Raw genomic sequence first — 22,894 nt, forward strand, 5'->3', positions numbered from 1 at the left:
CTTTTATCGTTTGTTTTTATTGTAATTTTTAATGCATAGCTTTGAGGATTTTTAAAATTATGTGTTGTAAAGCGTCTTTGAGTACTATGAAAAGCGCTATAGAAATTGTATGTATTATTATTATTATTTAAGAGAACATTTGAGGAAATCTCAATTAAGAAGGGGGTCAGGTTTGGGCGACATTAGGAGATACACTCCTACACTATTGGGACTTGAGTAACAGTTGGATGAGACCATCGAGTAGGGGTTGTATTACATGTGGTTTCAAGTATGTTTGGCCTTCCATGCTGTCTTAATATGTCAAAAATACTGGGACAGTGACTGTGTAATGAGAAAACTGTGTATCATATCTTGGTTTTTAGACTCGGGCCTGGCTCCATTTGTTCTGCACAGTTCAATAACATTCGGTACAACAGACTTTTCGATTCTGAGGAATAATGTCCGGAATAAAGCCGTAGATATAGACCACGCAATACTTTTTTTTCCAAACTATATCCAAATCCAATTTTAAAGCTTCCGTTAGCTCTAGATGCTAACTGGTTTACTGCTCGGTGCTCCATAGTTTCATCTGTCACGATGTTCATGTATGAATGCCCATATACAAAAAAAAATTACAATGCCACACTTCTCCTTTCTTAGACATATACATTAAAGTGTTATAAAAATAAACATAAACAAATGAATAAACATGTCATAACACAACATATTAAAATCGTTGGTGTATTTTTTTAAAGAAAGTGTATTGAGTTGAGCTAGAACGCAAAGGTGCCCTAGTTCTCAATGAAGCAGCACATTAAACTTCTGCTTTAGGTTTACAACACACAACACACTACACAGAAAGATAGCAACAAGTTGTTGCTTCCGAGAAATGAATTGCTGTATCGAGTAAAAGATAATGGAAAAACATCTGCAGATTTAAAACATGCATTCAACATTTAATGTCAGACATCGAGTGTGAAAACAAGAGGAACCTTATTTGCAACGACTGAAATAAATTGGGGAACTAGCACTTGTGGTAATTACTAAGAATGTTTGGAAATACATAAATGAGCAATGAGTCATTTACCAAAATAAAAAAATGACATTACACTATGTAAGCGACGTTGCAGAGCTCACAACTCACAACTAAGACTTCTGCAGCCCAAAATGCAGCGGAAGAAAACAATGTTACTGGAAAGTTTTAAAGTCTCATTGCCACCATTTTAGTGAAGTTTTCCATTTTTGCTTTGGACCAGAAGTATTCTTCAGCTCTTTGGAGATTGTAAGTATATTGTATAAAAAGGGATAGATTATTGTTAAATTATTGTCCCATTCATATTTCTACTAATGCCATTTGTAGTTAAATAACACAAAGGCCAATTATTATTATAGCCTATTGCAATATAGAAGGGTTTCACAGTCTGTCCTCAGTGAAGTAAAACAATGATATTTATCTGTACTACATTTATTTTGGTGTCACAGTTGAACCCAATGCTGTTTATTCACAAACAAATGGCTGGCTGTTCAGCAATTGACCCATCTGACAGATAAAGGTAGCATATTTGAATATAAATATTGTCCACTCTTGAAAGACATTTTACTTTGGGGGACAAAAACAAACATATGTTTGTATTTCTTGCTGTGCCACTGCTGCTACTGTCGTTGTTTCCAGTAGTTTCCAGTCTTCATGTCTTAGCTTCTGCACATTAAATTAAGTTTTAAATGACTGAGAAGTTCTTTTAATGGAATGATTCAAAGAGCACAAATGCAAACCAATCCTATCCAATAAATACTCCACTTGCGGTGCCAAGTAACCAGGCGGAGTATGGGTGTGCCGTTATTCGGTAACCTATCAAGTCGTCCACGAGGTTTTGTTTGGTTAACATCATCTTTCCATATTCAATATGTAAATAATACGCCAACTGTGTGTTTTTTCCCAGCCATGTCATATTAAAGGCACCAGTACCCTCATAACTCAGTGTTTACTGATTCCAGTGTACAGATAGTGGCTTCACCTGCTCATGGTTGCACTCTCCACTCACATTAGCAGCAACTCCTAGAACTACAGCATGGTAAGTCATACTAACGCCATGATAATGTTGTCGTGAATGTGAATTTAAAATAAGTTTGTATAGAATCTGTTGTTAAAAGTTGTCCTTAAGGTTCACAGTACATCGGACATAGTTTATATTATTACACACCTCTTCCCTTCCTTCTCTCTTACTTCTGTCCCCCCCCTTCCTTTCTTGATATCGTCTCTATTTGTTCCTCGCTCCTCTCCTCCCCTCTTTTCTCCAGGTGCTCAATTGTACAGAGATTGACGACGTGCTGGAGAGGTACTACCTGTCACCATGTTATGGCATTGAGTTCTGCATTGGTTTCCCCGGCAACCTTTTGGTTATACTTGGCTACATATTTTGTTTGCCAAAGTGGCAGAGCTGCAATATCTACCTCTTCAGCCTGGCCGTCTCTGACCTTCTTTTCCTCTGCACACTGCCACGCCTCTCCTACCTCTATGCAAATGACCGAACGGAGACCAGTCCCTCCGCTTGTGTTGTCAACCGCTATCTCCTGCATGTCAATCTTTACTCATCCATCCTGTTCATGGTGTGGCTGAGCATGGACCGCTTCCTGCTCATTAAACACCCGACACATAACCACTGCCTGCTGCGGCCACGAACAGCCCTGATCCTGACAGCCCTGAGCTGGCTAGCAGTCAATGTGGAAGTCGCACCAATGATATCGCTGATGGTCAGCGACCTTCAGAGCGGAAACTGGAGTCGCTGCAAGGATTTCGCCAGCCTCAGCGGAGACATCAATGCATTGGGCTACAGCCTGGGGCTGACCGGTTACTTTCTCCCTCTGCTCGGACTTTGCGGTTTCTCCTACCAGATTGCACATCTGCTCCGTGTCCAGGAAAGGTCTGTGCAACGCAGGGCACCGTCGTTCAAGCGGCCTCTCAGGGTCGCGGCATCGGCCGCCGTCATGTTTCTGGTTCTCTACACTCCCTACCATGTTCTGAGAAATGTCAGGATAGTATCTCGGCAGGCCTGGGCCGGCCTGCAACTGTGCACGAGGAAGTATATAGAGGGCCTGTACATCTTGACCAGACCGCTGGCCTTCTTGCACAGTGTCATCAACCCCGTCTTCTACCTCCTCATGGGTGACAAGTTCAGAGAGCTGCTATTCGCTAAGCTCAGAAAGCTGGTCAGGATGAAGCAGCAGCAGAGACAATCAGCCTGACCGAATTCAACAAAAGGTACTTACATATGAGACATCAAGAAAATACACCCATACTGAGCTCCATCTTCACCTTTATTGTGTAGTGTTAAATTAATATTAAAATGTGTCACTCTGTTTAAGCATGTATATAAGTATGTATGTATGCAGATAGGTTGCTGTTTGTATTTGTCTCTGTATTTTCTGAAAAAGCATTATTATTCCTTGTTTGAAACCGGTGGTGCATGTTTTGTCATTTTTACTTCTATTTTGGGATGTTTGTGAACTTAAAGCCAGCATTGTACTGTATTATTTTTTTAATAAAACATAATCTCACTCAACTAACAGTTATACATTTATTATTTCTATAAGTCCAATGATTTGTGATAAAATCACATATATCTGTGCGACTCGGTCAGAGTAGATACCAAATATCAGTTCTGTACATGTTTGTCATTCCCATATTAATCCATGCAATACCAGTATTAATAAAATCCCAAAGAAAATTAACTCTGCCAACCAATGCTTTCGTTTTAGTGGATTTTCCCCATAATTTGTTTCCGTGTATTGTCAAACTTGTACAGCTGGTTAGCTGTAAAGATTTGTGAGAACCCTCATTGGCTCTAATGATCTTCCACAAATGTAATATGGAGCTTTAGGTTTTGTAATTATCCTTAGATTAACTTTTCTTTCTGTTTATAATTCACTCTATATCTTTCCTATCACCATTTTTTAAATAGGAAATTCTACAAATGAAACATTGAAAACGGTGTATGTGTTACCCTTAGCACATACTAAAAGAGGATTATCCTGAAAATCAGTCAGATTTATAGGATATAATTGATGAATGAAGGGTTTGGATTTGGAGGGTGTGTAATCCGTATCTATGACTGTAGAATATAGTGTGTATTGCTTGTTTTATTTGTGTGCTTATGTAAGAATCCATGTGTAATAGTTATGACACACAAACAGACACAAACTCCACCTCCATCATCACTAGAGTACATAGTTTCCTTATGTGTCCTTGTCTTTCACATTCAGATTTGAATTTCTAACTAATAAAAATATGTGTCTAAAGTTAGAATCATATGGAGATCTCCGCTCATCATGAAAGCCTCCATGATGCTGGACGGTCAGTGACCTTTGATGCTTTTTAATTAATCCACATCAAACTTTATAGGGCTTTCATGTCTAATCACACAATGATTGATTCCTCATTGTATTGACATCTCTCCTGGATTAAGGAACAAAATAAAAAATAAAATACAAAATAATAATCTGCGTTCTGTGTGCGTGTTTCAAGTTTCCTAATGTTTAAGCCAGAGGAGTTGTTTTAAAAAAAGGAAAGAAAAATTCATCCGAGGACAATTACGAAACCTAAAGCTCTATATTACATTTGTGGAATATCATTAGAGCCAATGAGGGCATTACAGGCACAGCAAGCACTGATTCCAAGCAGTGATAATGTTTTGGTGAACAAAATGTATGTGAACAATACAAGTTATTAGTCTGAGCCTCAACATTAAGGAGGAAAATAAATCCACATTGACTGGCTTTGGCTTCAAATCTTTCTGTGTTTAAATTCTATACTGTATGTTGGTATATAATCTGTGCAAAACCACCATGCACTATTAACAGTTTCAAGGAATCATCTGCCATAATCCATTTCACGTTACTGTTATTATCCCTCCTGTACGCCCCTCTGCAAACAGAAGAATAGGAGCAGCATAGTGCAACACACACACAGTCCACTCCATCCCTTTTGGTAAACGTGTCCTGATGAATGAGGTTGACCTATTTGAATCATCCTTTTATAGCAGGGGTCTCAAACTCAACTTACCTGGGGGCCGCTGGAGGTAAACTCTGGGTGAAGCTGGGCCGCATCAAGTATTCCACAAAAAAAGGGTTTCAAGTATTCCAAAAAAAACTGACAACTGATCCAATCTTCTCAATCTTTACTAATAAGTCAGAACGTGCAGAACATGAACGGTTCTTCAGAACATAAGCTTAACTTACTTCCTCCTACTCCTTGCTGCCAGAGACTTGGCAGCGCTTCCTCTCACACAGCTGATCCACATTTGGCTTGAGGGAGGAAGCAACTGAGACCCTCAGTATGGCTTTAAGATGGTCATCTTTAAGTTTGGACCTGAACTTTGACTTATTAAAGTTCATTGTGGAGAAGAGCTTTTCACACAGATAGGTGCTGCCAAAAAGGCACATGATCCGCTTAAACATGCTGGAAAGCTCAGGGAAGGTGGGGGCAATTCTCTCAAAAGTGTCCAAGCTTGTCTGTTTTTCCACTCACCTCTCTGAACTTGGCTTTGAGTTCAGAATTGCACTGCAGGTCAATTAGCTCCATCTGAAGCACAGGGGCATCTTCCACATCGAAAGAGAAGGGGTCAGCAAAAATTTGAAAAGTGGCTCTGTGTGTCTTGAAGTCTGCAAACCTGTTGTCAAATTCATCCTGTAGCTTTCCAATGGTATCAGCATACTTCTCACCACTGAATGTTGTGCCTGAATCCATGAGTGCCTTGCATGCTGGGAAATGGCAGAGGTTTGTCTGGGAAAGCTGGGCTTTCCATAATACAATTTTTGTGGAGAATGCTCTGACATTGTCATATGCAGCACTTACAAGCTGGCCCTGGCCTTGTAACTTCTTATTAAGTACATTCAGCTCCTGTGTGATGTCAACCAGAAAAGCTAAGTCCATTAGCCATTTGGGATCACTTAGTACAGGAACAGTCATCCCATCCTTCTCCATGAAGGCTTTCACTTCTGCTCTCAACTCAAAAAACCTCTTCAATACCTTCCCCCTACTAAGCCAACGTACCTCGGTGAAGTAGAGCACGTCCTCATATGCTGAATCTATTTCCTCCAAAAAAGCGCGAAACTGCCGGTGCTTTAAACCCCTGGATCTGATATGGTTGATGAATTTCACAACGTCAAACATCACATTGTCAAACTTCAGGCATTTGCTGCAAAGGGCCTGCTGGTGGATAATGCAGTGCAGAGTAATGGCCTCTTCCACACCCTCCTCTTCCAGTTTTTTTTTAACAAGTGCCACCAGTCCATTTTTCCTCCCTGTCATTGATGGCGCTCCGTCAGTTGTTATTCCAGCAAAACGCTTCCATAGTAAGCCGGCATCCACAATGGAATCACACAGCTGGCGGAATATTTCCTGACCGGTGGTCTGGCCATGCATTGGAATCATTGTGAGCAACTCCTCCGTCACTTCAAAATTATCATCAACACCACGGACATATATTGCGAGCTGCGCAGTGTCAGTGACGTCTGTGCTCTCAAGAGCGAGTGAGAATGAATGGAAATGTTTAGCTTTCTCACGCAGTTGATCGTAAATGTTTCCTGACATGTCAGAAATGCGCTCTGCCACTGTGTTGGCTGACATGCTAATATTACTAAACTGTCCCTTTTTTTCCGGGCAGACTATACTTGCAGCCTGTAACATGCACTGTTTGATGAACTCGCCGTCTTTGAATGGCTTTCCTGCCTTAGCGATCATCTCACTCACCACGTAACTAGCTTTGACAGCCGCATCACTCTCTTTGCTTGCTTTCTTGAAAAAATCTTGTTGCCTCAGTAGACATGTTTTAAGTCTGGCGACCCGGTCCTCTCGCTCATCTCCCAGGTATTTTGCATACTCCTCAGCATGTTTAGTTGAGTAATGCCGTCTGATATTATACTCCTTGTGCACCGCAACTTTATCCGTGCATATTAGACACGTTGGGATGCCCCTGTGCTCAACAAAAAAATATTCCGTCTCCCACTTCTCCTGAAATTGTCTGTGCTCATCGCCAACTTTTCTCTTCACAGCAGGTTTAGAAAAAGACATGACTGGGGCTGGGTGAAAAAAACCGTATAGCACTGGGTGACAGGATATATTTTCCCTCCACTCGGTGACAGTCCCGAAATATGCTACAAGTGACCAATTGCTAATTCGCATTGTTGTCACGAGCCTGAGCTATGGTAGCCCACAAGTGTTTAAAAAAATAGAAAACGCCCAGATGCATGTGAGAAAAAAACGCGCGGGCCGCACTAACACCAAGCTTTGATTTCAGGCAGGGGGCCACAAACAGTGGCGGTTCGTCCATAGGGGGCGCTAGTGCGCCGCCCCTCTTAAAATTTGGAGATGAAAAAAAAAGAAGAAGAAAAATAAATAAAAAAATCCTGTCAAAAAACATTATATGCCAAATCATTTCAATAGTAAATATACCGTGCTGACGCGCTAAATGTGTGTGGGAGACCGTAAGCCCCTGTCAACAACCACTTAAGTTAATGTGAAAAAATATAATATATCGCCATTATCACGGAGAGAAGCTCCTCCCCTTTTTCGAGGCGCTGGTCTAACGTGTGTGTACGGCATCGATACAACATTTCAGTCGTTTTGGCAATGACCGGCTTCACATTGGCGGATGAAACCGGGAATCTTGGGGCGCACAAATGTGCGCACGCGATTGGATTATTCGCAGATCAGAGACCCGTATGTTCCTCAGCCCATAGAGCAGTGTTGCCAGGTCCGCGGTTTTCCTGCGGAATCGGGCCACTTTTGAAGTGTTGCCGGCGTTGAATTTTTTGTCCTTGGTTCGGGTAGACCTATTTTGCATGCAAATTACATGAATATCTTTAAATAAAAATCCATATTTTAAATGAAATAATTTATTCATACCCAAATCCTACCAAACTGACTCAAGATCAGCACGTACACATTTTATTTATGATAATATACTGTATAATTACACAAGGCCATTTTAGGACCTAGGTGAAATAACTTGAGGGAAAACTGCTTTTAATGCTGGCAAACTAAACATATGTTGTTACTTTGTAGATATTACAATACATTTGGCAATGATAGCAATGCTGTTGGACTTTAAAAGCAGTGTATATGGTTTGGCACGGGCATATTTTGAGTTCTGATATTGGGCTGGTTTTGATTGGCCATTGGGCTGGTTTTGTCACACAGACCTGGCAACCCTGCTCACAATGGTTTTATATTGCTGAGGGTGAGTTGAGTGAAAAACGATGTTGCACTATTTTGGCTATATTCTTTTATAAAAATTAACCGTTTATGTTACATACAGTAATGGTCGCAAATACGATCACGGCGTCCAGCTGTCGTGTCATTTAGACCGTCAACATATACGTTTGGTGGCGGTCTCATTGAGCCACTTTGGCACCGTTTGTTTAGCTACATCCGGTCGCCCGACGTATATTTTCCTTGTGTAAATTGTGTTTTGCGTGTCTAGGAAGTGGAAGTGCAGAGACAGATCAGAAGGCAAATGTGTGTGTTCTGTTGTCTTCTGCAGGTATGTGTTTCCTTTGTTCAAAGTTAGAATTTTCTCTGTTTCTGCTGAAATGACTCTAGCTCATGTAGTTATTTATTTTGTCCATTAGGGTCTCTGTTTTCCCTTGTATGTTACATGTCATGGTTTTGATGAGAATTGTTATTATTTAGATTTAATGTGGTCCTGTCTTCCATGGACAATGGTTTTATTTTGCTGAGGGAAGTGGAAGTGCAGAGACAGATCAGAAGGCAAATGTGTGTGTTCTGTTGTCTTCTGCAGAATAAATAAGTGCTGGGAAAATCCACCATCTGAGCCGACTTCTTCCATACCCGTTCCACATCTGTAACATCTGCTCTGAACCTCTTTCATGTGAGGGTGAAACTCTTTTATTTTGCAAACCTCTAAAACCCAACCCAATGTTTCTTAAAGAATTCTGCTCTGAACCTCTCATGCCCAAAGTTACAGTGTGTTGATAGTTGTTATTGGACAGTGTTGAGCACGCTGTGTTCTTGAAATAAAGCTTTGGTTTTTACAATATTCTACTCAAAACCTCTTTTCTTCTCATTGTTGAGTGCTATTTAAACCGCGTCGCCCAACTGCGCCCCCCCAAAAAAAAATTTCACCAGCCGCCACTGGCCACAAAATATCGTTCCGCGGGCCGCAATTGGCCCGTGGGCCACGAGTCTGAGACCCCTGTTTTATAGAAATGGTTTGTTCACACTCATGCATAATCGTCTTTGCTTTCACGAGAACAAAAAAACATGGTTTTTTTTCCTCCAAACTCTTGGATAGAACATAGGTAGGTGTATTAACCCTTGTGTTGCCTTCGGGTCAATTTGACCCGATTCAATGTTTCACCCTCCTGTCGCCTTCGGGTCAATATGACCCGATTCAATGTTTAACCCTCCTGTTACCTTTATATTTACTAACATATTTTACCCTTGAGGTCAATATGACCCCAGCTATTAAAATCTCCAGAAAATTATTAGAATTAATATTGTTTTCCAAGTTTAAGTGTGAGGTACTTTATGTTTGTTTGTTGACTCCCGAAAGAACACCAACATTAAACATTGAATCAGGTCAAATTGACCCGAAGGCGACAGGAGGGTTAAATATTGAATCGGGTCAAAATGACCCGAAGGCAACACAAGTGTTAAGTGGTAGTTTTGCAGTATATTTGCAGACCAACTGAGTCCTCGCCCACAGATACATGATGCAACCTGGACTGCTTCACCACAGTGAGTGGATTTGGTGTATCTGAGTCAGCGTACATAACATTAAGCATATCATCCTCTTTAGTTTCCTCTTTAGTTTCGATATCTGTCAACATCATATTGGACATTTTCTGTTCCTCTTTGTCCTCTATTCTTGCACAGCATGTTTTGCTCTCTTTACATGGCAAGTGATTGCACACACACAAACACACACACACACACACGCACACACAAACACAAGAAAATGCATCAATACTTACAGGTCAAGTCAATTTATTGACAGATAACATAGAAATTAAAATGATGCCAAACATCAAATTTAACAAGAGGAATTCCAAACCAGAAATCCATATTTACAGTTGAGAATGTAGCAGTGCTTCTGCAAGTGAGCAACGTTTCTCTGATCACTTAGTTATACTTTACTTCATTACAAAGTTACAAGTTGCAACATATTTCACGTGATTCTGTGTTTTTTTTGTAAAAAAAAGAAAAAGAAAACATGGCTGAAAAATTGTGACTTTTAGTTGTTTTTGTATGAGCTGTGACTCTTTTTGAACAGTGAGAAATTAAAATACATTCATTCAAAGGATTATTTGTGTGTACCCTTTGCCTCCCTCTTGTCATTAAACAGACATCACATGTGCTGAGAAGTCACAGGGTGAAATCACCCACAGGCAGAAAGATAACGCAGATGAAAGGAAGTAAATGGTTTCAACCACATGTCCTCTCAATGGTGTGAGAGCAGAGGCTCAGGGACCAATAGTTGACTGAAGATTAATCAGCTGAAGTTGAACCTACACAAATAGAAACAGGCATAAAGTCTTACTGCCAGCTAAATGTCACACATTTCATCATGAAACTGGCACTTGGTCTGTATGGTCTATGTATGAAAGCTATAGTAGCTTATTCATTTTTAATTTGGAGAACAGGCATCACTAAATAGCCGACCGAACAGAAGGACCTGTCACAGCTCCTGACAACAGAATGAGACGGTGGCAGCTATAGACGGCAGGCGCAGCTAATCAAATTAATACGGCAGTCGCTTCACTTCATTGAGACAATTAATTCAACCGTTTGCTGTGCACAGACAGTTTGAGAGAGAGGATCGGCATAAGAGCGACAGCCGGGAGCATGAAGCAAGGTGTGTCCTGAGTAGCACGACACACCTTGATTTTACCGTTGTGAACATTATTCACGAAGTCCCTTCAAGCCAAGATTCAAACTGCTGGCAGAACGTTCAGAGAGAGACCCGTTTCTCTCTCTAGGAAAGGAAAACATATTTTTTTTAAAAGAGACAAAAACAGCTGCGTGAAGTTCTTGTTTGCACGTTTTATAAAAAAATAAGCGTTTTTCATGTATTAGATTCAAAAGATTATTTTCTTGAAATGTAGGCCTTGTTAATATTAATCTGAATTGTTGAAGGGACTGTCCTGTCCAGGGCCCTGCAACACTCAGAAGAAACAGCACGTAGAAATAGTATATCTGCCTCTCAAAGTTTAGCTACTGCGCCTCACACACACATTATGTTGTTACAATGAGAGAGGGGGACGAGGGCCCCCCTCCTGTGAGAAAGGGTGGGGGGGGGGGGCAGATGGAGCAGACGAGCAGATCCGACATCAGGAATGTGGGTGCTTGGAGAGCCGGACTTGGCTTGGGAAAGGCAGAGTTTATATTTCACGTGTGATCAGTGTCACGGCGCTATTAGAGTGGACCCAAAAGCACGACTCAGACAGGAGTAACAAAGAATACTCGCTTTGGTTGGAAACAGGCTGGGTCAAAACCGGGAGATCAGTCGAAGAAGCAAACAAGTCCAAAAAGGAGCGGGGCAGAGAATCAGAGGTCAGGGCAGGCAGGCAGGGTCAGAACAGGCAGGTCAGGAATATACTCTAATAACGCTGGAGAACTTGGCACAAAAACACAAGAGAATCTGGCAGAGGACAAGTGGAAGTGAGGGAGCTAAATAGTGAGGGACTAATGAAGGGATGGGCTGCAGGTGAGAAGGGCGTGAGGACCAGGTGAAGGGAATGAGGGACTAACGAGGGAGTGATCAGAGGCAGGTGAGGGGAGTTGGACTGACGAGATGGTGTGACAGGATGAAAACAACTATTACAAAAAGGAAGGCGTGGAGCTAAACTGTTACAATCAGCGAGAGAATGTCTTATTACTTTAACAGACATCCAATTTTGAGTGACAGCAACAGCCTTCAATTAATTTTAGATAGAGATGTGTTTTCTATATAACTGCCATACAAATTCAGTGTGACTGTATGCTAAAAGTATCCTAATTAAAAAGTACATGGAAATGCATAGTGTTCAATTATTATGTCGGGCTACACAATGCACGTTGGACCTTATGAGGTTGAGATGTCTGTTTTCAATTCAAATTGAAAACCCTAGAAGTACTCACTAACATAAAATCACACTTGAACAAAGGAGGGGACACACAAATACATCCCTATCAGTCTTATTATACTATAATAGGTAGCTCACTTGAGGCGTGAGACGTGGCCAAATGATCCCTCTCTTTGCCATATTTCTGAATCATTCTCAAAGTGTGAGAATGTTTTGAAGTGTGTACATTGTAAAAGCATCGTCTTTACTTATGGAATGTGGCTCATGAAATGTCATGGTGTGTAGCCGTTGTAGCGGATATCCAACGAGAGATCAAAAAACAGAAATGTCTGAGGCACAATCTGAATGAATACTGCTCTCCCGACCCAAAGGGCCCCACGTGGTTCGACTCAATTCACTCGATTCATAGTTTCCTGTCACATGAACTGGATGTTTTAGTGACTCTGCCTGCAATGTTGAGATTAATATTAACCATTCATGTATTATGAATATCGGTACACGCGTATAGTTATATAGGTCTGTCTGTGGAGATAACAATGTCTATAAATGTTGTGTAATTAAATAATTCATTCTGTATTTAACTGATCAGGTTTTTTTCAATGATTTAAATCAACTGTTTGATATTTGATATTTTTCTGCAACTAAGATAGCTCAGTGGTTCAAATATGAAATAAATAAATAGACTACGTAAGAAACTAGCATTATTTTTGGTAAAATACGGTTAAATTAAATAGCAACAAGTAGACAATCATCTCTTCTCTTCACCACCCTAACACCCCCACCCCTTCTCCACACACACACACACACACACACACACACACACACACACACACACTCACTTTGCCATCAGGCAGGGGGAAGGCTCAGCTCTGTCCCTCTGCAAGCAGGAACATCCCCACAGGCTGAGAGGACATCCAGCTGACTTGAGAAGACAGAACCTAGTCACCTTGTTTCTAAAATACCACAAATATGATGAATGAATCCTGGACGCCAGATCTCTCCCTCATGGCTCTGCCGGTTACGCTTCTTCTCTGGTAGTGTGTTCCCGACTTGTCGACATTGGCAATCCCGTGCAGTCTAATGTGTCGTGCAGCTCCGACCTTCGATGCACCGATGTGCTGGAGATCTATTACAGCAACTATTGTGAGCAAGAGACATAAAGAAACGACTGAGTCGACAGACTTTTTAAAGTGGCAATGACCACTGCTGCAAAGAAGGAGGGGAGAGAAGATGATTCAGCATCCTGCTGTTAGAGATGAAGACAAGGAAGAACGGTTCAAGCCCAACCTCAACAAAGAAGACGACCAGGTTCCGAAAGAGACGAATCCAGCGAGAGGTGGAAAAGTGTGATTCAACAAAACATCATCCAACAAGATCTAGATGTCCAAAGGAGAGCCGCCATGGCATGCACCGTAGCCTCCCATCTGCCCATCAGAGCCGTCAGGTGAAACAATAACATTTACAGGTGTAAATTAGTTGAATGTTCCGAGGCAAAATACATTTAAGTCACGGAATAAAAAAATCTCAGAGAGAAATATGTTAGACGTAAAGATCTAAATCAAATTTAAAGTTAAACATATTATGGTTTTTTCAATCTTCCTTGGTGCTTCATAAACTCTCGACTGCTGAACAGCGCATAACTGTTTAAGCTAAGACGACAGATTTAATTAATATTCATCAATTAATGATATGAGTTACTGATTCTACCTGGTCACTATATTCCTTTTCATTTAGTTCTGGTTCATCCTTATTCATTGTACTGTTCATCATATTCTTTATTAATCCCCTTCAATTTGTATATTTTGTCATTTATTCATTACTTTTAATGTTTAGTAGTTTAGTATGTCGTCCAATAAATATTTCATTTATAAAGAACTTGATCATTTGATTTGTGTGTATATAATATAATAGGTCCCTGTATACTTTGAGAAGAACTCAACCCTGAGATTAAGATTGAATTGATTAATATAACATGACCAATTTTTCCAAGAATGTGTGTAATCCAAAATTGAAAATTCGCAAAACTAAGGGTACCAACATTCTTATTTACTAATTTATGGGGATATATATCATTATTTAATAATTCATTATTGTTACATGTCTTGATATTCATTTATTAAAATGTATTAAATGTGCTACCAGCAAGCACCTCCCTGTGTACCACATATTTGTATGAATTACACAACTACGGGTTCATTCCTTGTGGAGCACAGTGTGACTAATTAAACACATAACTGGCCAGGAACCATTACACAGGATTTATACTTTTGCAAACACAGCTAAACAATCTTAGTTTTCAGTATCAGCTACACTCAATGTTAACTTTGGCTTCATCACGTTTTACTTTTGTGAAAATCCGTTCCTCCTTTGCCAAGACTGAATTATTTAAACCCCAAATACGATAGATCCAATTTCTTTTGTGGCATGCTCTGCTAATTCACAAGATTGATATTGACACAATATTTATATAAGATCAGGTAGAAGGTCTTGTGATGGGAAACAAGAAAGAGCGGTGCCATAAAAGGCCAGTTTGCCAGCTAAAAAGATGTATAACCGTCATAACATTGACAACTGTGATACTCCACAGTTTGACTTTCTCCCTCAGATCTCTCTGGGTAGACTGTGTTTGGTGGGAAATTAACACAATACTGTACTGCAGTAAAACTTGATTTATGATGTCATATGTGTTGGATTCTACTCACACCAACTTATGTGAACAAATAAATACTATTCTTTTCAAATACCTGTTTCCTTCTGGTATCTAATGTGGTCCATGAGTGTTGATTATTTCTCAATATATTCACCGAAAAGTAGCGTGACAAGCATCTTGAGCACCCGATCTGAAAAAATGCACTGAACCAAACACGAGTGCACCGTATGGAAAAGTTGGAATGAATATTGATAGTCAAAAGTTTTTTTCTTTACAAGTTTTCCTCTAGCCATTTGATATAGTTGTTGGTCATGCGACGTGCGATCAGGAAGTCGGTCGGCCACACGGTGAACATCAACCCTCCGTGAAATCCTGTGTCGTAGTGTTCGTGCGTCACCTCGACACCAGCAGAACGGAGCCGCGTGACATACATGATCCCATCATCTCGGAGAACATCATACTCACATGTGAGGATGTAGGCCTTGGGCAGAGAGCGCAAGGCAGAGTCTGGAACCAGCAGGGGGGAAGCCCTGGGGTCGGCAAGAGATTGAGCGAGTCCCTCCATGCCGACGCCCTCTCCTCCGACTCCCTGCACCACAGCAGGAGCACTATAGTTGTATTTTCTATGATATGTTTCTGGCAGAAAGGCGCTCCAGTTGACAAACTTGAGCAGGCTAGAAGACTCAGGGTTGTTGTGAGTGTTGGCCATCATGGCTCTGAAAAGGGCCTTGTCGCTGGTGAAGTACTCGCTCCAGAAACGGACCATGAGGGTGCGGGGCAGAATGGGCATGTCCTGATTTTGCTGATATGAAGGTGTGTTGAGGTCCAGAGCCTGCAGAACAGGGTAGATGAGTGCTTGGGCCTTCAAATGGACCTGCTGTCCAGGATCTTTTTGTAACTGTGAAGAGAGAGAGTGAAATATTGGCATTTAGTATTGAGTTTCTGTCATTACAATTAAATATGGGCTGAACATTTTGAGAAATAAAACAGTGTAATCTGATTAGATTAGTCATGATAGTTTACACCCCCGTGTTCTGTATGTGTCACTGAGGCTCAGCTCAATGCATACATGCAAACTTCAGTGTGCATATATGCAAAAAAATTCGCAATACTTTATTGTCACTATACTTGTACAGAACACAGCATAGTCTTGTCATTCCAAATAGTTGTACTGTGTGTGAAACTATGCTAAAGATAGAGGATAGTTTGAGAGAATTCACAATAACCTGAACCTAAATCACTCTTACAAAAGGAAATTCCAAAGAGATTAACTTCAGAGAGCTAAACTCCTCACCTTATTAAGGCTTATTCGTTGCACATTCATTGTATCTGGTCAAGTGCTCATAAAATGTGTTTCTTTTCTTTAATGTGTCGCCATGGGTCTTGTGTGTGAACAAATTCCAGTCCTTGTAAATCAGTATCTCGAAAATGTTTTGACTTTTTTATTTTTTTTATTCTCCGACTGCAATTTGAAATGTCCAGTTCCCCCAAAGTAATTGATGGGAAAGTTATGTTGTGGCATTCATACAGTACAAATTAATTGTGAAAGTGTAATACTCATATGAATCTGAAAAATCAGCTAACTATAAAAAAGTTGGCTACTACTGGCCACATCAGAACCAGCAAAGGGTAATACCATCCTATGTATTATAAACTGGCTCATTGACATTGCATCATGGCAACTCTTCATCGAGGTATTTCTGGTTCCACATGTGAAGCAGCAATATAGAGCTGCCACGAGAAAGAAAACACGGATTCATGACCTGCTGCGAGACGGCAGCTGCCAGGTTCCCTCCAGCACTGTCCCCAGACACAGCGATGCGTCCCGGGTCCACAGAGTACTTGGCCAGCACCCCCTTCTGGAGGAAGTGTTTGACCACACGGTATACGTCCTCATATGGGACTGGGAAGTGGTGAGCAGGGGCAAGTCTGTACCTGGATAAGCAGAAAGGTGCCGATTAAAGCAGAAGCAGAAATAAACATGAACTTTGAAGGACATAAGCACAGGAGACCTTTTGAGGCACGGGAATGAAATGTTAAGACGTTTTAAGGGAATAACCAGATCATCAGATGAAGGGCAAATCTACTTGAAAATAGCAGTTCAGCTTTCTCATTTCATTTGTCCATGTTTGGGAGAAGAAATAAGTATGTACTAAATATGTTTTAGTTGCAGTTCTACATCTTCAATGTAAATGTATCTTCTAGCATACGTGTGAAATTAAACAAATGAGGTGAAATAAGTATGCATACCTTTCTGCAATCAAACTAGACTGATATATGCGGGACTTTACTGTGTTTTAGACCTTTAAAAAGTAATATCTATCGCATAGAGTAACTAATTTATTGTTTAAAAAACAAACCTCAAAATCATGCTTACTTCAAGTGTTGCAACAACTGCTAACGTTGGTGAAATGAGGTCCATTAAATCAATTTGCTATGTTCTGAAATATTTTGTGATTAAATCTAGAAGCCATATGTGACACATGGCTGACTGAGATTGTTAAATGCTAGAATTACTCATTCAACCATCAACTAATTATAGACAGGAATTTGGACGAGGCAGAAAAGGCAAAACCCACACACACCAATACACGAACCCCCCAATGTCAAGTATGCTGTGTCAACCAGCACAACCGCGGAATACACATTAAAATAAAAAGTATCACTTGATGGCTGCGTACTGGACTTCCAACCTAACTGTTGATTGCTAAATCTAAAAATGAATAGTAAATAGTGAATAAGGACGTGCCAAAGAGAAACAGTGTGTGTGGCTGTGACAGTCGGAGACTCGGCGAGACCCAAATGAAAACCTGTTAGCTTCAGTCCACTGCATCCTCACTTCCATCTCGCCTGTGACTAATGAGGGAGGACGGGCTCATACGGCGACGGAAAATTGTGTGAGTGTCTGAGAGAAAGAGTTTGGAGCACAGTATGAACTCTGAATAATACAAATGAAACAGCAGTGTGTGCACGATGTTACAGCAGCTGCATACATCCGGCAATACAATATGAAACACTTACTCTACAGACAGAACCACTGCGTCGAGCTCGGCAACAAGTGTTCTGGCCAGCAGATCATATGGACTCATCCCTGCAGAGACAGAGAACATGTATTAGAACTTTAAAGCAACACAAACCATCACAATCATTGATATCCATCTTATAAAACACAGTACAACTCACACAGCACCACACATGAAGGATACACAGCACGAACAGGGATTCATCAGCTTCCTGGTGTTAGGTTGTAATAGTTTATTTTGATAACATCTGCAGAGGTCTTATGTTTTAAATTAATACATATAGAAAGATATTGTCATAGAAAATATTAGGGAGAATATTGATATTGTTATTAATGTATTATGAAGCATAGGGGTAATGTTTACTCTTTGCAAATGTAAATGGCAAGAATTAATGTATGTTGCATGAGAGTGACTATGTTAGTATTATAGATTGACGAGGCCGGTTAAATTCCGTCAAGTGACTTACAATAACAAGGGACTTTTATTGTGAAAGTGACTTTAATGCGGACAATAATAAGACGGGACTCTTATTGTGAAAATACTTGTTTAGCGTCTTGACCGGAAGTGACGTTTTGACCGGGCCGGGGACATTGAGTATGAAACTCCGTGGATTAGAGAAATTGGGTCTCCTCCACAGGTATTCTCGATGCCGGAAGGAGGGCGGAGGAGCCGATGAAGATCGCAATCGTGAGGCCTTGAATGTTTGTTTTACACTTCCTGCCATTAAATATTGATAACTTAATTCACGCGCGTCCGGAAGCCTGTTTTCCATCATTTGCGAAGTGCCCAGTTTCAGAATTACTTTACACTGGCAAGATCTGTGTGTCTGTAATGGTTACAGCCGTTCAACAGATTGCAGCAACAGCATGAGATGTGTCGAACCGCATGCCCACTCGTGTCTTCAGGTTTTGGATTAGCAAGGCTGACCACCCTCTGAGGTTCCCACCGCTCCAGCAGACGGTGTGTTATTTCTTCACGAAACCGGGAAAAGCGCTGTGCCTTGTGTAGCTTGCTCACAATGTATCATCACAATAGCCGTCACTGAGGCGATATAAAACTGTCAAATAATGTGTCACATCAGCAGAGTTACTGTGTCAACACTAGAATAGGTATTGCCCATTCATCCAGTCTTAATTTGTCTGTGATGAAGGAGCCGAGAGGCCAGCCTATGAACTTACGGGAACTACCCAGGCACCACCCTCCACCGTGCAGGTAAATGACAGCTCGACTGAGCTCAGTGTCACCGCCTGTCTGCTTCGGCTGGTACAGCACCACCTCCACTCCATCAAAGGTCTCCTCCGTCACCTCGATATGCTCGTCAGACTCCGGCACTACCTTCTCAGCCAGAGTGATGAAGTACATCACCCCCATGTAGTCCTTCAGCCCCAGTAATTCACTGAGGTCCGCCTAGAAAGTGAAGCGGGGAGACAGCACGAGATATAAAGACAAGAAAGATGATTATTGTTCACCAAAGACCGAGCCATTGGTGTTACGTTGGATACTTACAGTGAAGTTATTTGCAGGCAGTTTATCCAAGTAAACAATCACCTGAACCGAAACTCATCACGTTCAAAGCACAAAGGGTAAAGATGGTAAACTACATGGCCATATTACAGAGGGAGACGATAGTCATATGAATATTGCCTCGTAAAATGTCAACAGCCCTCCCACAGTTTTTTTTTTTATGAAGTCGAAACTACATGATAAGTTATAAAAGCATGACTCAGACTCCATTATGTCTGATGAGGCAGCCAGTGGCTTTTATTATGGCTAATCAGCTGATGCTCTTCTGCTGTGATCACAACACACACCTAGTGAAGCACAGCAGTTGAGACACTAATCTCTCTCTTTGTCACAGATCATTTGCGAAAGTAAAAAATAAAGAGCCTACATTTTGAGTTAAATACTAAAACATAAAAAATGTGGTTTGTTTGTAAAAGAAAGAGAGAGAAGTCACTTACTATCCTACTATACTCCAAAAGTAACTCGGAATCACAATCTAACAAGTAATCTAAATACACCGTGATCAGGTAATCAATCATTTGACCCCTGGTCATCCCTTTGCTGTGATATCCTTAAGGGACACACATGTCCATGTAAAGAAACTGCCATATAGTGATATTAATTTACACTTTTGCTGAGTGAGATCTTATAACCAGCTTCTGTCCTGATCATAATATAATATTAAAATAAAATAATTGAATTTCCAACATTAATTTTTAGAAGGAAAACGCAAAACTCACAGCTATGCCAAAATGTGTGCCATAAGCATTAATACAGTCGAAATACAAGGGCATAAATATGGCTAAATAATTCAATAATGAAGGCTGAAATACAATATTTTACAGTGATACATTATAATAATTAAAATAGAATTGACTTAATATACTGATATAGAAAAACAATGTTCTGTATTATTAAAACTCAAACAACTGCAACCCCTTTCTAGTTAGTGAAAATAAATAAAGGTGTGGCACTAATATTACAGCCATGTAACAATACTCACATATGGTATTCTAAACATATAGAGTCCTATGGGCTACAGTGGTAAACAGAGTGGAGTTTACTTTGTCGGGTCTATTATTAGAACAGGTGAGCAGGACTATACAACACATGGATTAGCATCTGACATAATCTGGTGTAACAAGCATGTATATCTACATCAGCAAAATACAATAAACGTTTAACCTTTGTCCTTACTGACAGGGAGAAACAACACAACCAAGACGGTTTGCTTGTTTGTGGTTTGGCATATGGCTAAATGACGTAACCATGTATTAAACTGAAATAATAATAAAGTGTACATTCACCCACAGTGCTACATATATTCATGTGCAAAGTAAATATCAATAAGCTACCAGGCGATCTAATGTTGAGATAGCCTGCAGGAAGACGTGTTGTGTTTCCTTACCAGGTGGCTGAGACTTCTGAAGAAAGAGTTGGTCAGCATGAGTTTCCATCTCTCCTCTATTTCCTCAGGAATGGGCTCATAAATATAATACGCGGTAAAAGAGCAGAGAGCGACGATGACAATGATGCTTCCGAACCTCATTTTACAACATGGGTGCCCAGCAGCTGACTGCAGGGTGCAAACAGAAACAGGTTGTGAGCCGCGCGTGTTCGTCTCTCCGGTGCGCCACGAAGCTTACGCTCGGAATTAATTTGTGATCCAGACCAGCTAAATATGACAGCACGTGTTTGGTGTCATTTGATGAATATCAGCGTGCATGTTCGGAGCGTTTTCCTCGCTGCGCGTTCCGTAATGCATGTCTGTCACGTGGAGCCCGCAGAATCAAATTAAGTGTTCGTGATATGGAGACAGGCGAGCCCGCGCGCCCGCAGTCCTCACGAGGCAGGACCGTCCCACCTTGGCGCGCACCAGCGAATTCCTCAGGTGCCTCGTGTTGTGGCCGACAGCTTTACACGGGACGCGCCGCGGAACTTTACAACTACCCAGATGCAACTTAATGATCATCATCGTTTGTAAAACAGCAGCTGCGCATACGTATGGGGTCAGATCAGTCTCAATAATTGCAAATGCACAAAGAGAGACTTACAAATGAAAACACGAACATTCACAATGCGCACACAACAATTCACACATATTTACAAATACACGCAGAAGGATTCACAAATACATTCCAATATATAAGGCAGAACTAGTGGTTAGTTCTATTGTGGATGGCGGAAAAGTTCACTTTCTCCACGGAGTCAACTCACGGAGAAAAGCCCCGCCCCTCTAAGGCGGAACGGCATCTGATTGGCTACAGATATGGCCATGTTAAAAAAAACGCATTTACAGATTGAGCCACGCCAGGGGAGTCAAGTGTGTTCCAATCCACCAACATATGCAGTGCGATCCACAAATCAATACACATAAATCCACAAACAATTATTTGTGATTTTTCTTTTAATTCATTTTTTGGAATGTATTTGTGAATCGTTCTGTGTATATTTGTAAATTGTGCTGCAGGAGTTTGACAAAGACGTTGTATAAGTTCAGGAGAGTATGTTTTTTGCTCCACATATCGTACTACAAAACAACATTCAAGAAAACATGACATTTGTGTGGGAAAAAAAGAAAGACAGGTCGTGTTATTTCTAGTTGAAGTAATTATCACATGGGTGGCTCGGACCAGTGCTGACAAACCAAGGATTTACAACAAAAGAAGCTTGTTCCATACACATGGAGTATACTCTGTCACAAAGGAAACTTTCCCTCAGTCTATTCACACTGTTAAAAATAGAATAAATGAGAATTATGTGTTAATTACCGTCGGGTTTAACATATCTAATGTCACCTTGAGGCCCTCTTGTTTTTAGATAAAGAAATACTGCAGAGATCAAAAGCCCCCGGTCATGGCGAGGGCACTGTTGGTGCTACTTCACATTCACTGAAGGGATTTGGTTGAGCAGTGTGTTGTACAGTTGTTTCATCTATGTGCAGGGAACTTTCTCAGAAACCTAAGCCACATGCATCCACGTGACTTTTTTGATAACCTCTGATCGTTTCAAACCATTCATGCTGAAATTTGGAATTTGCTGATGTTTAGGACCCGGCAAGTGTCACTTTCCATCAGCCATCAAACTCTATTAAGATGCAATCTGTGGGATCCGTGGTGTGACGGAGGCTTCAGTGAATGCCTCTGAGAGATGAACACTGCTGAGCAGTAGAAGACTGAATCTCTTCTCTGAATACAAAATTACACGTCAGACACTCCAGGATTTCTCCCTGGAATTCCCTCCCTCCTTTTTTTCGCCTGCAACCACCGGCCTGCACTCAGCGTCTAACGGAGACAACTTCACTCGGTTGGTAAATCTTTCATGGATCTCTCTTCACTTCTTGCGTCCTCGCAGTGGGGAGCACGGTGTGTCAGAGGGAGCGTGGGTGAAGGGGTTGTCTTCAGCTATGGGTGCAGGGTGGGGGGGGGGGTTGCTCAAGCAGATGAAAAAGTTATCTGAAGACTGAAGTACTGTGTGAATGTGTTAAGTTGTGAATGCGTGGCCATGCTTCATTCCTTTGTGCATGTTTGTGCGAGTTTAACACATCTCCACAGGCACCACAAATGATTATAATGAAGTATCTCAATCCAGATCTCCACTTCCAGTGATGCGTATGAGTGCAATTCTTTTAATTCGTCGAGCTTTGCTGAGGCAA

The 22,894-nt window shown here is 41.0% G+C and overlaps 2 protein-coding genes across 4 annotated transcripts; one reads left to right on the top strand and one right to left on the bottom strand.

Annotated features, from left to right (window-relative positions):
* The first annotated feature begins 1,179 nt into the window (after positions 1-1,179).
* Positions 1,180-3,539, top strand: LOC130211018 (succinate receptor 1-like). The gene is made up of 3 exons (XM_056441602.1): positions 1,180-1,261; positions 1,975-2,051; positions 2,278-3,539. Exons 2-3 carry the CDS (start codon positions 2,049-2,051, stop codon positions 3,220-3,222), a joined length of 948 nt encoding a protein of 315 aa, XP_056297577.1. The 5' UTR covers positions 1,180-1,261; positions 1,975-2,048; the 3' UTR covers positions 3,223-3,539.
* Positions 3,540-9,968: 6,429 nt separating this feature from the next.
* aadac (arylacetamide deacetylase) lies at positions 9,969-20,989 on the bottom strand. 3 transcript variants are annotated; one of them, XM_056442002.1, is made up of 6 exons: positions 20,648-20,989; positions 18,915-19,143; positions 17,735-17,804; positions 16,477-16,648; positions 15,179-15,611; positions 9,969-10,506 (listed from the first exon to the last, which is right to left on the bottom strand). In XM_056442002.1, the coding sequence occupies exons 1-6, from the start codon at positions 20,786-20,788 to the stop codon at positions 10,487-10,489; spliced, it is 1,065 nt and encodes a 354-aa protein (XP_056297977.1). In that variant the 5' UTR covers positions 20,789-20,989; the 3' UTR covers positions 9,969-10,486. The 3 variants fall into 3 exon arrangements, with proteins under 3 accessions (XP_056297977.1, XP_056297976.1, XP_056297974.1); XM_056442001.1 differs by lacking the exon at positions 9,969-10,506 and adding an exon at positions 12,824-13,201; XM_056441999.1 differs by lacking the exon at positions 9,969-10,506 and having other exon boundaries at positions 13,114-15,611.
* Positions 20,990-22,894: the final 1,905 nt, after the last annotated feature.

Source organism: Pseudoliparis swirei, chromosome 20 (genome assembly GCF_029220125.1).
Source record: "Pseudoliparis swirei isolate HS2019 ecotype Mariana Trench chromosome 20, NWPU_hadal_v1, whole genome shotgun sequence".
Lineage (NCBI taxonomy): Eukaryota > Metazoa > Chordata > Actinopteri > Perciformes > Liparidae > Pseudoliparis > Pseudoliparis swirei.

What these genes read in the sequence shown, in the direction of transcription:
- aadac (XM_056441999.1), bottom strand. Translation starts at nt 20,788, where the DNA reads ATGAGGTTCGGAAGCATCATTGTCATCGTCGCTCTCTGCTCTTTTACC. An exon ending in GTGGTGCCTGGGTAGTTCCC is followed by an intron (nt 17,805 to 18,914) that starts GTAAGTTCATAG and finishes CTGTCTCTGCAG; the next exon opens with GGATGAGTCCATATGATCTG. An exon ending in CAGCTGCCGTCTCGCAGCAG is followed by an intron (nt 15,612 to 16,476) that starts GTCATGAATCCG and finishes CTCTCTTCACAG; the next exon opens with TTACAAAAAGATCCTGGACA.